Genomic DNA, 14,376 nt, shown 5'->3' with positions numbered 1-14,376 from the left:
TAATTGTGTAAAATGTCACCGTCTAATCGGTTATAGTGACGGTTTTTGTTTGTTTTTAATGGAACTTGCTCCAATTGTAAAATTTACGGTTAGCATTTCACATAAAGCGTTACAGTATCACAGATTTCTGTAATCTGTAACAGCAATAAGTCAATATATATTAAAATTAAAAATTAGTCTACTTGTTATTATTTGTAATATATAATAGTTTACTTTTTATTATCTAATTTAAAAACTGACATATAGTATTTTCATAACCTAGTTTGACAACAAGTTGCATTGAAAAACAAAATAAACTATACGTAAAACAGCAACGTTGGTAGTAATATTGTTTTTTATGTTGCAGGTTTGGTTTGATCTTAACAGGAATAAAACAATGTGAAAGTTTCATTGTCAGTTTTATCACTTAATCAAATATTTATCGTTGTTTATTCTCTGTAGCGCACATAACCTAAAAATTCTTGCACAATAACATTATCAATTGTGCAAAAATAAATAATTGTGTATAGTTGTGAGTATTAATATTGATAAAATGGAAGTAACACAAAGTGGAACGAAAAATGTAAAAAAAATGGGACAGAAGAAAGACAGCCCTTTGAAAACACAGAGTCCTTTAGATACGTTGCAAATTAATCATCTTGTAAAACCGTCCAAAAAAAGTCACCTGAAGAAAATTGAACCAAAGGAGAAAACAGAGAAGAGAAACCGACGAAAAATCAGCCGCAAACGTAAAAAAAGTTTGAATGTTAATGACCAGTCGCTGATTACTAATCCAGCTGACAGCGAGTTTGTTTTTAAAATAGCACCAGTGAATAGTGGCCATCATGGCAGATTCATTAGAAAGAGGAACACAAAATGCAATAAAATCAGACTGAAAACATTCATAGTTGATAGAAGGCCTTGTGTTTTTGAATCATTTGACTATATTGTCAAAATATTTGAGAAATTGAAAGTAAAAAGTCCAATGACAAGTCACCACACGTCACTTGTTCTTCAGAATACTCCAACAACTAGCTCAACACCAAACAAAATTAAACCAGACAAGAAAACCAAAAAGAACAAGAAAAAGCAGTTGGAACAGGAGAAGAAAAAAGAACCAGAATTTTTCCAGGACCATTTCACTCCACAACAAGTTATCAATGGTCTGGAATCTGGAGAACTAATCAGGGGTGCCATTAGGATCAACCCTAACAATGCTCATGACGCCTATGTTAATAATCAGGACCCAAGTCTTCCAGACTATTACATAAACTCAATAGTGGATAGGAACAGAGCACTTGATGGAGATGAAGTTGTTCTTGAAATAAAACCCAAAAATGAGTGGAAAAAACCAAACACTCCATCATATAGAGTTGTTAGGGTTGAAAAGTTGGTGAGTTGCCTCATAAAAAAGGGGATTGATTTTTTGTTTTAAATAACTGTCATAAAACTTGTGTAGAGGTGATTGTCAAGGTTAATAATAGGTTTAATGTATGGTATCTCTCAATCTGAAGTATTGTGCAATATTACTATTGTTTTGAAAAAAAAACTGATAACTGTTCAATACCAGTTTTCTTTATTGAAAATATAAACAATTAACATATAATGAATAGTTAATAATATAAAAAATAAACATGAATATTTGCCTACAGATCTTATAAGATGATTTTTTGTTTTCAAAGAATTGTAAAAAAATCTAATTTGAAAATTAGTAGAATAATTAATTTACCAAAAATCAGATAATAGAAGCTACATTTTTACCAATTTTAATTAAAAAGTGAAGTAAAAATTTGTAAATGAATGAAGTTAAATCATATTAATTGAGCAAGGCTATCAAAAGTTGAGAGTGAAAATGTCTAAAGAAATCAAATATCTACAAATAGATTTTCCTGATTGAATGAGTTGTCACGACGCAAGTTTTTTTCAATCAGTTTTTTTAATGAATGAATTCTAAATTTTTAAGAGTTTAAGAACTTTTTGGTTGAATATCCAAATTTTTATCAGTCTATCAATAACAAAATTCCAATGTAAAATTTTCTAATCTTTCGACTTATTTAAGGTGAATCCAGCTTTGGCGACGGGTCACCTGAAATTCATAAATGAAGGAAATAAACGTAATGGGTCCGAATTCGCCATCCTCTTCACTCGTGACAAACGCATGCCGAACTTGCGTATCTATGCGAAAAATTGGCCGCCCGGCTTCCGCGAGAATCCTGAGTCATTCAAAGACGTGCTGATTCTCGGCGAGCTTATGAACTGGCGCAAGCCGAAAGTGGCAATAGGACAACTGGTCTCGGTTCTAGGCCGAGAAGGAGATTTGAAGGTGGAGGAATTATCTCTATTGAGCGAGGCTTGTTTGGACCCCATGCCACACGCTCAACATCTAATTAAGGATGTTAATTTGAATCCTGTCATCGATCCGCAGGAAATGTTAACCCGCAGAGACATGAGAGGTGCATAACTTTTTTAGAATAACAACTGAACAATATTGAATTGTTGTATTTCTTTTAGGCGAATGCGTGTTTACAATAGATCCGGCGACTGCCAGGGATTTGGACGACGCGGTTTCAGTGAAGGAACTCCCGAACGGCAACTACGAGATAGGGGTTCACATTTCGGACGTGGCGTATTATTTAAAAGACGGTACGGATTTGGATAGAAGCGTGGCGAAAAAGGCTACAACCATTTACATGATTCAGAACGTCTACCACATGTTGCCGGTCGAAATGTGCATGCATTGCTCCTTGCTGCCGGGCTTCGACAAGCGTTCGTTCTCCGTGTTTTGGGAGATAACGCCGAACGCGGAAGTACTGACGACCAAATTCACGCGCACAGTCATTAACTCTTGCGCCCAGTTGTCGTATGAGCATGCGCAGCAAATGATCGAAGACCCAACTAAGCAGTTTAAAAATGACGAACTGCCGCGTATTCACAACAATTATACCTACAAAGATCTAAGCATAGCCGTAAACGTTTTGCAGAAGATCGCGGTACAACTGCGTGAGAAACGCGTCCGTAACGGTTGTCTGAAGTTGGATCAGGTCAAATTGTTGTTCAGGTTGGACGAGCAAACCGGACAACCGCTTAGTTTTGCCATTTACGAGAATAAGGAGGCGCACAGGTTGATCGAAGAGTTTATGTTGTTGGCAAACATCTCGGTGGCCGAAAGGGTGCATCAGGTGTTTCCGGACATTGCCTTTCTGAGATGCCACGAGCCTCCCAAGCAAACCATGATGGCTAAGTTACAAAAGAATTTACAAACATATGGAATTTTCGTTGATATTTCATCTTCTGGCAAAATCTCGTCGTCGTTACAGACTTACACTACCGACGACGAAGCGGGTAAAAAATAATAACTCGTACAAAACGATGTTTAATTCTGTAATTTTAGGTAAGGACAGGAGCGCAGTATTGTACCATTTGTTTTCAAAGCCCATGACTCGTGCAAGGTATTTTTGCGCCAGCGAACAGATTGACTTCAGTCATTTCGCATTGAGCGTACCGTTGTACACGCATTTTACCTCACCGATACGTCGTTATGCTGACATTATGGTGCATCGACTTTTGGCAGCCTCACTAGGTATCATTGTTTCAACAAAATAAACTTAAATGAATTTAAATTAACATATTTAGGATATTGTGAGACTCCAAATTGGTCTACGGAACACGTTAAAGAAGTAGCTAAAGTGTGTAACACGAAAAAATACAACGCTAAAAGGGCGGGCGATTTGTGTTCCGATTTGTATTTGGCGCAATACATAGAAAACTACGAGAAGCTGCATCAGCAAGCGTTTGTAGCCGATGCAGTCGTCGTCGATGTTAAGAATGCGTCGTTCGACGCTCTAGTTTTAAATACAGGTAGCATAGTGAGAATTAATAAAAGTGTAAGTATAATATATATTTTAATTATTAAATTATATTTAAATTAACATTTTAGACATTGCCGGAAGGTACAGAGTGGTCTGAGGAAAAATTGTCGACTGACAATGATGACATGCCGATGTATAAAGTCTCCATACTTTATCCAGCTACTAAACAATATCGACAAATCACTTTGGTTGTCGAGCTCTTTACCCATATTAAAGTTGCGTTGTTTAGAAACAAAAATAATTTGTACAAGCTAGAGGCTATTTTATTAAGACCTGTTTAAAGATCACACTATGACTGTTAAGTGTGTTTTTATTGTTTTTTAATTATAACAAACTCTGAGAATACATTTCGTTGACACATATAAAGTTGTTTTTCTACCAATGCCCTACACTGAAAATTATATTACGGAGATTATTATTGTTGTTAGCAACAATTATGGTGATAATCATCATTAATAAATTTATTTTATGTTAAGGTTTTCTTTTCTTGTGCTTCCCGTGATAATAATTATTAACGCACAAAATATATTTTTTTATCAGCGAAAACAAAACTGTCGATCGTTGGACCATACACGTGTGGCCTTGGGATTAACAGACTGCGAGGCGCTGTGGGACACAACGCAAATAGACCGCGCGTTACAAAACTCCAATAAATAACACTCGAATTTGTGTATGTTTTCTGGAATTCAAACAAATATGCAGATACGACAGGATTAGTGTTTTATAAGTTGATAATTGTTTTTGTTACCGGAGTACTTTGGACTCTGGCATATTTACTAAACTCAATTCCTCGAATAACTCGAAATAATATAATAATTCAACGGCGATATAACGCAAAACATATAAAATAATACTGGGAGTTTCCGTGACTGTTTCTATAAAAACAAGATGAGTTATTTATTTTGAAGTAACTCCAAAATATTTCTGTCAACAGATTTTAATGTTTCTGTCGCGGGTCCACACGTGTCACAACTTGACATTCATTAATTTTCCACGACCGACCGGTACGATTTACATAGATAATAATAAGTAAACGGTTCACCTATTTTTCAAACAATATGATTTAGAAAAATATACGAAATTCCATTTATCTCAATTAAGGATTACTCAAACATTTATTCGATGTTCCATTAGGTATTGATCAATTTGCGTTTTATCTAACACAGATCGTAGTGGCGATAAAATTGTGGCGTCCAATTCGAACGCTTAATAAAACGAAAAATTCCTCGATTAATTCATAATGACATTCTCCCCCATCTCCCCCCGATCAAACTTGACCCCGTCTACGCCCATGAATCAGCCGGCGCGCCGCACAACACTTTCCCGACTCGTATAAATTTATAACTCGACAGTTCCACATGTGCTTTGTTCGCGTACTTATCCACGTTTTGGTCCACGAATCTGACTTAATTCTGACTGAGAAAATTACCTGTTGAGCAAACGGTAAGTTGTTTTGTCCGCTTACATGTTTTTTAAAAATGGGACGTTTTGAAATTGCCTTGTTATAACAGTTATTTTAATGCAGCCAATTCATTTTGCACGCTGAAAGATAAGATACAGCTCATTAAAAAATAACACCGCGTTACACATTATTTTATTAACGCGTTCTAGAATAAATTGTGCAATTTTTATTTTGGTATTTTTAATCCAGATGTTGCATAGTTTAAACTAAACCAGCTGGAAATTAATTTTTTTCTGTTTGTTGTGGTTTCCATATGTACAATCTCATTTTAATAATCAAGAACAACTTCCTTGTGTGTGCTGCAGCCTTGATTATATGTTGGTCAAGATGAAATCAGTTCGTTATTGAGAATTAATCGATTATAAACAACTTTGCATTTTTTTATGGGGTTAACGATCAGGTAATACAATAATATTGTCGGCGTCATCTTTTAAATGTTGCCAACAAAGAACGGTTGATAAAAATTTGAAACAAATATTGAATTAAAGATATTGCAACCTTGGTTCGTTTATCTTTTGCTGAAATTGAAAGTAAACATAGATTTTCCCGTTATATTGACAAGTTTGTATTGTTTATTATGACCTACAAATTGTTAACGAATCGTGGGAAAGTTTAGCATATACATTAACAATAAATGATTTTATTTTAACATAGAAAACAAATACATAACTATGTAGTTTAAATGGTCAGAAATTTGCGTGGTGCGCAAAACGGGGCGATAAATTCAACTAGTGTCTGTTTGTGGCGTGTGCATATAAAATGCACACGTTTAGCAAATTATTAATTAATCATAATTCTAATTTACATTTTAGAGGACGCGCGAATGTGAACAGAGAGATGCGATATTAATTTAGTCTGCTTAACACAGATGTAGTAACTGTAGCCATTTGAGCAACATCAAAAACGCGTTCTAAAATGTTATGGAAAAGAAGTAGATGAGTCTATTTATGTCGTGCATTCGTTGCCACATTGACATAGATTAGAAAATAGAAAATTGGATCGATTGTAAAAATAAACCGGCCGTTTTTAAATGTGCGTTTGATTGAATTTTCCTTGTGCTTAAAACGCTAATTGAACGGGACAATTGAACGTCATTGAACGATTTCCAGAATTATTAGATAACTTATCGAAAGTCCACATTGGAATTAGTTTTGTTCCCGAATAGTCGAAAGAGTTTTTATTGAAGGCCTCTCTGAACGATGATTTAGTTGAATTTGATTAATCCCAATATGTTTCCAAACAATTCAATTAAAACCATATGGGTTGATTAGAACAATTGGACAAATAGACGAGTTTATTGCCAATAAAAAAATGGACCGACAAAACTGAAAGGAAATGAGATACATTTTCATAATTATCGTAAATTATGACACAAACAATAAAGTTAACGGCATCGGGAAACGTTCCAGAAATCGCATAAAGTACAAAACGTTCTTCCTAGATCATTAATTTTCACAATTTCGAGGCTGCAACGAGATTATTTTTAGCATGTGGTTTGCATTTAAGCATTTGGACCGTGTTTGAAAGTTTATTTATAATTGTTCAGCGGTTTTGTGCACTTGTGTTTGTTGACAATGCATAAGAGAGTTTATTCTTCCAAAAAGTAAGTTCAAATATATATTTAAATGATTAATATAATTAAGTCATTATTAATCATTCAACTAAACATTCCTCACATTTATATTTCATATACAAATAAAATATTTAGACTGACACTAGAATCAACAACAATAATAATATTTTTATGTTTTGACACAAAATAAATAATAACGTTTGACTAATAAAAACACTTTATTTCAAAAAGTAAGTTACTTACATGACCTCCTATACAGTACGAAAAGAGTTGGATCCATCTGAATTCTGAAAGAGACATCACGTACAATAGAGATTGTAAGTCTCCCACTATGGGGCAGACTTTACTGTCTCTATCATGCATAATGTCTCTCTCTAAATTCAGACGGTTCAAACGCTTTTCCTGCTGTATAAATTGAATGTTCAAATATTTGTTAATAACAACGCTAGAATAAATTATCTAATATTTCTTTTGTTTTTAAAAATTACAATTTATTGTCGTTTAAAGTAAAATTTTCCATATCAATCAACAACCATATTTACATTTGAAAATTTTAGGCCAAAATAAACATTAAATAAATGCAAAAAGCTACGACATTTATATATTTATTAAATTAAATAAACTACCTAATATTACTTTTGATGTTAAAAATTACAATTTATTGCCGTTTAAAGTAAAATTTTCCTTAAATAATACGAAATCAACAACTATATTAACATTTGAATATTTTGACCCAAAATAAACATTAAATAAATGCAAAAAACTACAATATTTATATATTTATTATATTAAATAAACTGTCTAATATTACTTTTGTTGTTAAAAATTACAATTTATTGCCGTTTAAAGTAAAATTTTTCTTAAAGAATACGAAATCAACAACCATATTAAGATTTGAATATTTTGACCCAAAATAAACATTAAATAAATGCAAAACACTACAATATATATTTATTAAATTAAATAAACTATCTAATATTACTTTTGTTGTTAAAATTACAACTTATTGCCATTTAAATTAAAATTTTCCTTAAATAATATGAAATCAACAACTATATTAACATTTGAATATTTTGATCCAAAATAAACATTAAATAAATGCAAAAAACTACAATACTTATATATTTATTAAATTAAATAAATTATCTAATATTACTTTTGTTGTTAAAAATTACAATTTATTGGCGTTTAAAGTAAAATTTTCCTTAAATAATACGAAATCAACAACCATATTAACATTTGAATATTTTGACCCAAGATAAACATTAAATAAATGCAAAACACTACAATATTTATATATTTATTATATTAAATAAACTGTCTAATATTACTTTTGTTGTTAAAAATTACAATTTATTGCCGTTTAAAATAAAATTTTCCTTAAATAATATGAAAGCAACCACTATATTAACATTTGATTATTTTGACCCAAAATGTGTTTGTTAAACATTAAATAAATGCAAAAAACTATAATATTTTTATATTTATTATTTTAAGTAAGTTTTCTAATATTACTTTTTTTGTTAAAAATTATAATTTATTGCCGTTTAAAATTAAATTTTCCTTAAATAATAGAAAATTAACACACAACAACATTAAATAAATACAAAAAACTTCAATATATATTTATATATTTATTTATATATATGTACAAGTGGATATATTATTTTTACAATTCGACAGGCAATAAATATCCAATAAATGTAAATAATTAAGAAACAAAAATTAAAAAGTGCTGTTCTTAATTTTAATTATTTACAATGAAAATATTAACAAAACAACAAACGTAATAAATTAACAAAACAAAATAATAAAAAACTATTTTGTGAACATCAATGTCAAGAATTTTAATTTCAATCACATATTTGTCTCCATTAGAACATTTAGTTGTAAATAATAAATTTGCATGAAGGTAGTACGGAAATAATGTCTCATGAATTACAAATAATCAAACTAATTTTAAACTTGCGATCGAATATTTGCGTCAACTTGTGAACAATCTTAATTTTTATACACCACAAAACAACGCCATAAAACAATTTTAAATGCAAACAAATCGATTAGTAGCTAATTAATCGATACAGAAAAAATAACAACAGTGTATTTATAGATTGTGTTTTTAAAACCACAAATGTCTACAAAAGTATGTTACGTTAACTGTAGTTTTATATCTATTTTTGTAATCACATGATTGAGATAAGGGACCGTAAATCCTGCACCGAATAAATTAACGCGATGTACTGAAAGAAATCAGTACGTGTGTGATTTCCAGTGCCTCAACATGAAATGGTATTTTTTTTAATAATTTTCACAAATATTTTTATAAATATTACACACCGGTTTATTCATGATTTTCATTTCGTGCCAAAAGTTTTGGCCAAGTCTGTGCGTAAGCGACTTGAAAATTTAGCCAAAATCACATCAAATAGTAATAGTTCGTATTAAATGCATTTACTTTTTCGAATTTACTAATTCTGGATTGTTTATTTTGAATTATACAATAACTCAAGTTCAATGTACATTTTAAAAAAATGTGACAATGAATATCTCTGAAGGTAAAGGAAGGTAAATGTTAATTGCATTTCTTATTGACTTCCGCAACTGTTTCAAGATTTCTAGGACAACAAAACTAAATTTAGATTTCTGACGATAATAATAATAAATAATTGTACTAATATAATTTTGCTTATTCATTAAAGTATTTAATCTGAGCACTTATACTAACAATAAGATATTAAACAATACTTTTTTTACAAAGTAACAGTTATATTCCTTAATCTAACAATCTAACAATTACGGCAATTAATTTAATTACTCAAATTGGGATTAAATCAGAACAGTTCCCAGACACGACTACACAAAGTGATTCGTGTTTTACTAGGAATTCTCTCGTGTCAGTTTCCCAACACAAATTCATAATTCCTACAATCAAATTTGACCCGTTGCCAACGAAAAATCGGAATCGGTTGCAAATGTACGGAGAACTTTTAAAATAACTCTGTTTAGATTACAGTTTCCAATCATGTCCGTTGTTAATTAGTCCGCGTGATTGAATAATGATGATCAAGTGTGAATATTTTAATCAAACGCTTTTTTCGGTACTTGGTACAACGTTTCGCGATAATTTATTGTACAAAGTCAAACAAAAATCGCAACGAAAATAACTTTCTTCGCACGCGTTTCTTTGTTACAATAGTTTGTCAAGTAAATTGGCTTAATTCGATCAGTTAATTATGTGTGTTCTATGACGGAATGAGTAAAAGTCAAGGCAAAGTATATTATTTAAGGAAATAAGAATTATCCTACACAGTCAACTTTTAAAATGGAACCAAGAGGAGGCGAAAAATTTGAATAAACTATAATTTAAATAAATTATTATTGAAGATAAAGCAAACTATAGTCAAAATTTGTTTTAAAAAATATATAATTTTTGTTTAAATCTAAATATATAAATATACAAGAGAAAGCAAAGTCTATTATTTTATAAATGGGAAAGGGCTTGTGTTTAATTTTTAAAATTTGACCAAAGATTAAATTAATAAATAGTAACAAACTATAGGAGATATAGGAATCATATAAATACTTATTGAAAATAAAACAATGTATAGTCAAAATGATTGATTTTTGTACATACTTGACTATTTATTTAAAAAATTCTTGATTTTTACTGAAACAAAGGTGAAGGTAAAATATAATATTTATGAAATGTGCAATATTTAAAATAAAAATAAAAAGAAATAGAAAAGTTTACAAATTTAATTGTACTGTGCAAATATAGCTAAAATGAAAAATATTGTGTTGTGCACAATACAATGCTGGGTTCTAAAAAATAATAAATAATAGTCGTTTATAAATTTATTAAACACTAACATAAACTATAGTAAACAATCATAAGCAGCACATATTAAAGATGAAACAAACTATTGTTGAAACAGTTAATTTAGCACATTTTAAAGAATTCATTTGAAAGAAGAATGCTTAATTTTTAATTTATTTTTAAATCGGTTTTAAGTCGACCTTAGCCCAAAGTCGATTACCCTTGGATGTACAAAAAAAAAGTGGTACCGCAGCCTCCGCCTCCCATTTACAATTAGTTACGTTAATAACTGCAACCAATTCATCGGTCTAAATTTATCGGCGGTTTCGTGAAAGACCGCTAACCGTAGTAACAAAGCGTTTGGCTCGTATATATTGAGAAAGGCTCGATAGGAGACCGCATTTAAATCTGAAACGTGCCCGCGTACAACTCCGTTCGTAGCGAGTGCTCGAAATGGTGAAGTTGGATTTGCACCAGAAGGTGGCTAGTTTGTAAGGATGTTTGCGGTTTTGATTTTGGGGCGTCAGGTTCACATGGGTGTTTGTGTTCCAGGATAAAGATGCCCCAGAAACCTAAGCCGAAGGCGAAGAAGGAACCACCTGTTGATGTGGAAGTGGGTGCGATCCATGAGGAACTGGAGATCCCGGTCGCGTCGGAGGTGATCTTCAAGAAGATCTGGACGATCAAGCAATTCAACAAGACGATCGCTAAAAGGGATCTGTTGGACAGTCCGATTTTTCGATGTTCCGTCAATGGGATGTCCACGTTTTGGAACGTTGCAGTTAGATTTTGGAAAGGTCGGTCAGTTTTTTCAGTTGGTACATTTGAAAGTCACCCCCTCGATTTATTTTAAGTCACTTTCGTCACTGATTATAACAGATGTACTCTACTAATATTAGACACACGTTACATTTTTTTGGGAAATGTGTGGTTTAGTTTATTAATTCATTAGTGTTTAGTAACTGCGTATTTTTAGAAGCGTTTCCAGAAATCAATTATTGCTGAGTTGCATAAAATCCACAAACTAATTTTAAAAATGTTACATTTTAAACTAATAATAATTACGGACTTACAAATGCATACATGTACATCACATATTATTAAAGACTAAATGATGTTGTTGAACATGTTAAAAATTGTACATTTATTAAAGTTAAATTGATTCTTGATTAACAATTATAATTAATTGATGTTGTAATATGAAATGGAGTAGGTCATGGTTTTTTTAACACATCAATCATTTTAAACAATTCGCAAGTAGCCATTTCAAATTAATTAATTTGGTTTTGCATAATAAAATGTAGGATGTGGTTAACCTTTACTATTCTTTCCTTCGAAATTTACTTCTTGATATCTATATTAAATGAACGCAGTCTAAAAATTTCCGAAACGTTTCCTCTGTTAAGTTAAATATTTACACGTTTCCACTTAATGGAAAGTCGCAATCAATCCTTTCGACACTTGAGCGAAACACGTAAAACTCCAGCCCTGGCAACCGTTCAAGGCTGATTCCGCACGTTTTGCCTACATTATTTCCCTAGTTCATAGAGTTCCATGTTTGCAGGACCCCAAGGCAAAAAGGTCACCAACCCTCTGGTCGTGTGCTTGAATTTAACCGGATGCGAAACAGAAGAAACAGGTCAGGCCCGTGTGAGGTTCCAGTTTGGTGTTTGGGACGCCAGCATCAGACATTGGGAGACTTGTGACATTTCGAGCGTCGTCCTTAATTTGCAGAATACGCAAGAGTTGCTGTCGGTGGGGTACAAGAGTCTTGGCATTTTGGACAGACACATCGATAACAACAAGAACGTGGCTATTATGGTCAAGTTGCAGATTATACAGTCGGATGAGGAGGTGCATAGTTTGTCGCAGGACATGGCCAGATTATTAGACAACAGATCAGATAACACCAAGGATACTTTAATCGAGTGCACTTGTGGAGAAAAGGACGAACCTATACTGGTGCATAGTTGGATCATTAAAACCAGAAGTGTGAAACTTGCCAGGAAGTTACAAGACCACCAAGATCCAAAGAATAAGGTAAATTCTTTTAAATATTATATGAAGTGTAGCTAATACGTATTCAATTGCAGAATGTTAAGTACAAAATCGATTTTGCCGACTACCAGCACGCCTTGATTCAAGAACTGATCCGCTACATCTACACGGACAAGGTGGAAAACGCTGAAACATTTGCCTGCAGATTGCTGCCACTAGGCGTCAAATACGAACTACATGGACTGAAAGCGTTGTGCGATCGCACGCTTTGCAGTAGTTTGACGCCGAGCAACGTCGCCAATATTTTATTGCTCGCCGATCAATGCGGCTGTGAGAACTTGAGGAAGGCTGCCCTACATTACTGTGAGGAGTCCGAAGAGATCAAGGGCAGCGTGCAGATCGGCAAGAATCTGGCTTGGAGGGTTATGGAGATGGTTAATCCAGATTTGTTTTTGGAGGCTTGCGAGAGTATCGGCAGTTCGTCCAGTAATCTGGATAGTCCTGGAACTCCGGGCTCCTGGAGCGATTGAAATTCCAACTGTTTTTATTATTGAAAGTACAAATTAATTTCCAATATGTGATCTGATAAAATTATATTTTGTAAATATGTGCAACTTATACTGATATTTTTTTAAGTTTAATATTATAGTTTTAGGAGATGTGCTTTGTTGATGTTTATATGTCGTGCAGGTTATTGTTTATCTGTATAATGTATGCATATTCGTAATCCTGGAATATATTTATATTAAATATATTATAATGACTCAATTTCACTTTATTTTATTCCGAAAATATAAGAAAAATGGAAAAGATCTTTTAAATCTTAAAATCTTTTCAAGAACGTTCAATTAATATAATGTATATAATTAATAATAAAGTACATTATAACAAATTTAAAGTATAATATATACTATTTAAAGAAGTGTCAATTTAATTGAGTACATCAGAGTATTGCTGTCGAAAATATACTTAACAATATCAGTCTCACTGTCAAATATACAGTAACCTTAGAACCATGAAGAACTCAGTACACGTGTAAGAAGTTCCGAAAAATCACTGATATCTTATTCAGTAACTAATCCTTTCTTTCCACTATTAGTCAAAAATTCACTGTCACATTTTTTATTAGTAGGAGCTAGCAATTATACAGTCTCTATAATTTTCATCGTTGTCTTTCATCTGTGAAAAAAATCAAATAATCAAAAGAGCCTTAGACATGTATGCAAGTACTTGTACATCGTCACCCCAACTTGCTAGTATTTATTTTGAATGAACCTGACCAGTTAAAGTAATTGTTGTGCAGGAAGTTACCATAAATATACGAATTCCGTCCTTATATATCGTATATATTGATGAGAATCTAATACATTTAGTATTCAATTTCAGGTTCGTAAAGTCCGCTTATTTCATGCATGTTTGTATGCAACTTGTTCTGTGTTAAACGTATCAGAATATTAAATAATGTTTAATATAATATAAATTGAAGCGATCTCTGGTATACCACCCTCCTTAACACGTTTCATTGAACAAGCCCCCACGTATGATTTTCTATATTACATATAACTTCTAGTATGTTGACGTGTCCCAACGATCCAGGTGGAGGTATACAATTTATCTGTTTTGATATTTTAATTTTAAATTTGATGTAGCCAAATCCAGGAGCATAAATATTTGAAAG

General features: G+C 32.1%; 2 protein-coding genes across 5 annotated transcripts; both read left to right on the top strand.

Annotated features, from left to right (window-relative positions):
* The first annotated feature begins 184 nt into the window (after nt 1-184).
* LOC109594635 (DIS3-like exonuclease 2) lies at nt 185-4,214 on the top strand. Its single transcript, XM_020009862.2, has 6 exons — nt 185-1,372; nt 2,039-2,432; nt 2,491-3,321; nt 3,371-3,559; nt 3,613-3,863; nt 3,917-4,214. Exons 1-6 carry the CDS (start codon nt 533-535, stop codon nt 4,127-4,129), a joined length of 2,718 nt encoding a protein of 905 aa, XP_019865421.1. The 5' UTR covers nt 185-532; the 3' UTR covers nt 4,130-4,214.
* A 924-nt stretch (nt 4,215-5,138) lies between these two features.
* LOC109594652 (speckle-type POZ protein B) lies at nt 5,139-13,466 on the top strand. Of its 4 annotated transcripts, none has more exons than XM_020009895.2 (4): nt 5,139-5,291; nt 11,253-11,497; nt 12,265-12,740; nt 12,794-13,466. In XM_020009895.2, exons 2-4 carry the CDS (start codon nt 11,260-11,262, stop codon nt 13,226-13,228), a joined length of 1,149 nt encoding a protein of 382 aa, XP_019865454.1. In that variant the 5' UTR covers nt 5,139-5,291; nt 11,253-11,259; the 3' UTR covers nt 13,229-13,466. The 4 variants fall into 4 exon arrangements, with proteins under 4 accessions (XP_019865454.1, XP_019865453.1, XP_049817072.1 ...); XM_020009894.2 differs by lacking the exon at nt 5,139-5,291 and adding an exon at nt 6,812-6,913; XM_049961115.1 differs by lacking the exon at nt 5,139-5,291 and adding an exon at nt 9,150-9,172.
* Nucleotides 13,467-14,376: the final 910 nt, after the last annotated feature.

Source organism: Aethina tumida, chromosome 1, assembly GCF_024364675.1.
Source record: "Aethina tumida isolate Nest 87 chromosome 1, icAetTumi1.1, whole genome shotgun sequence".
Taxonomy (NCBI): domain Eukaryota; kingdom Metazoa; phylum Arthropoda; class Insecta; order Coleoptera; family Nitidulidae; genus Aethina; species Aethina tumida.
Note: the sequence above shows the minus strand (reverse complement) of the source record. Positions and strands in the feature narration are given on the sequence as shown.

Excerpts from the sequence above, each read along its gene's own strand:
- LOC109594635 (XM_020009862.2), top strand. The coding sequence starts at position 533 with ATGGAAGTAACACAAAGTGGAACGAAAAATGTAAAAAAAATGGGACAG. Across the intron at positions 3,560-3,612 it reads ACTTTTGGCAGCCTCACTAG|GATATTGTGAGACTCCAAAT; the intron begins GTATCATTGTTT and ends TAACATATTTAG. Across the intron at positions 3,864-3,916 it reads TAGTGAGAATTAATAAAAGT|ACATTGCCGGAAGGTACAGA; the intron begins GTAAGTATAATA and ends TTAACATTTTAG.
- LOC109594652 (XM_020009893.2), top strand. The coding sequence starts at position 11,154 with ATGGTGAAGTTGGATTTGCACCAGAAGGTGGCTAGTTT. Across the intron at positions 11,498-12,264 it reads TGCAGTTAGATTTTGGAAAG|GACCCCAAGGCAAAAAGGTC; the intron begins GTCGGTCAGTTT and ends CCATGTTTGCAG. Across the intron at positions 12,741-12,793 it reads ACCAAGATCCAAAGAATAAG|AATGTTAAGTACAAAATCGA; the intron begins GTAAATTCTTTT and ends ATTCAATTGCAG.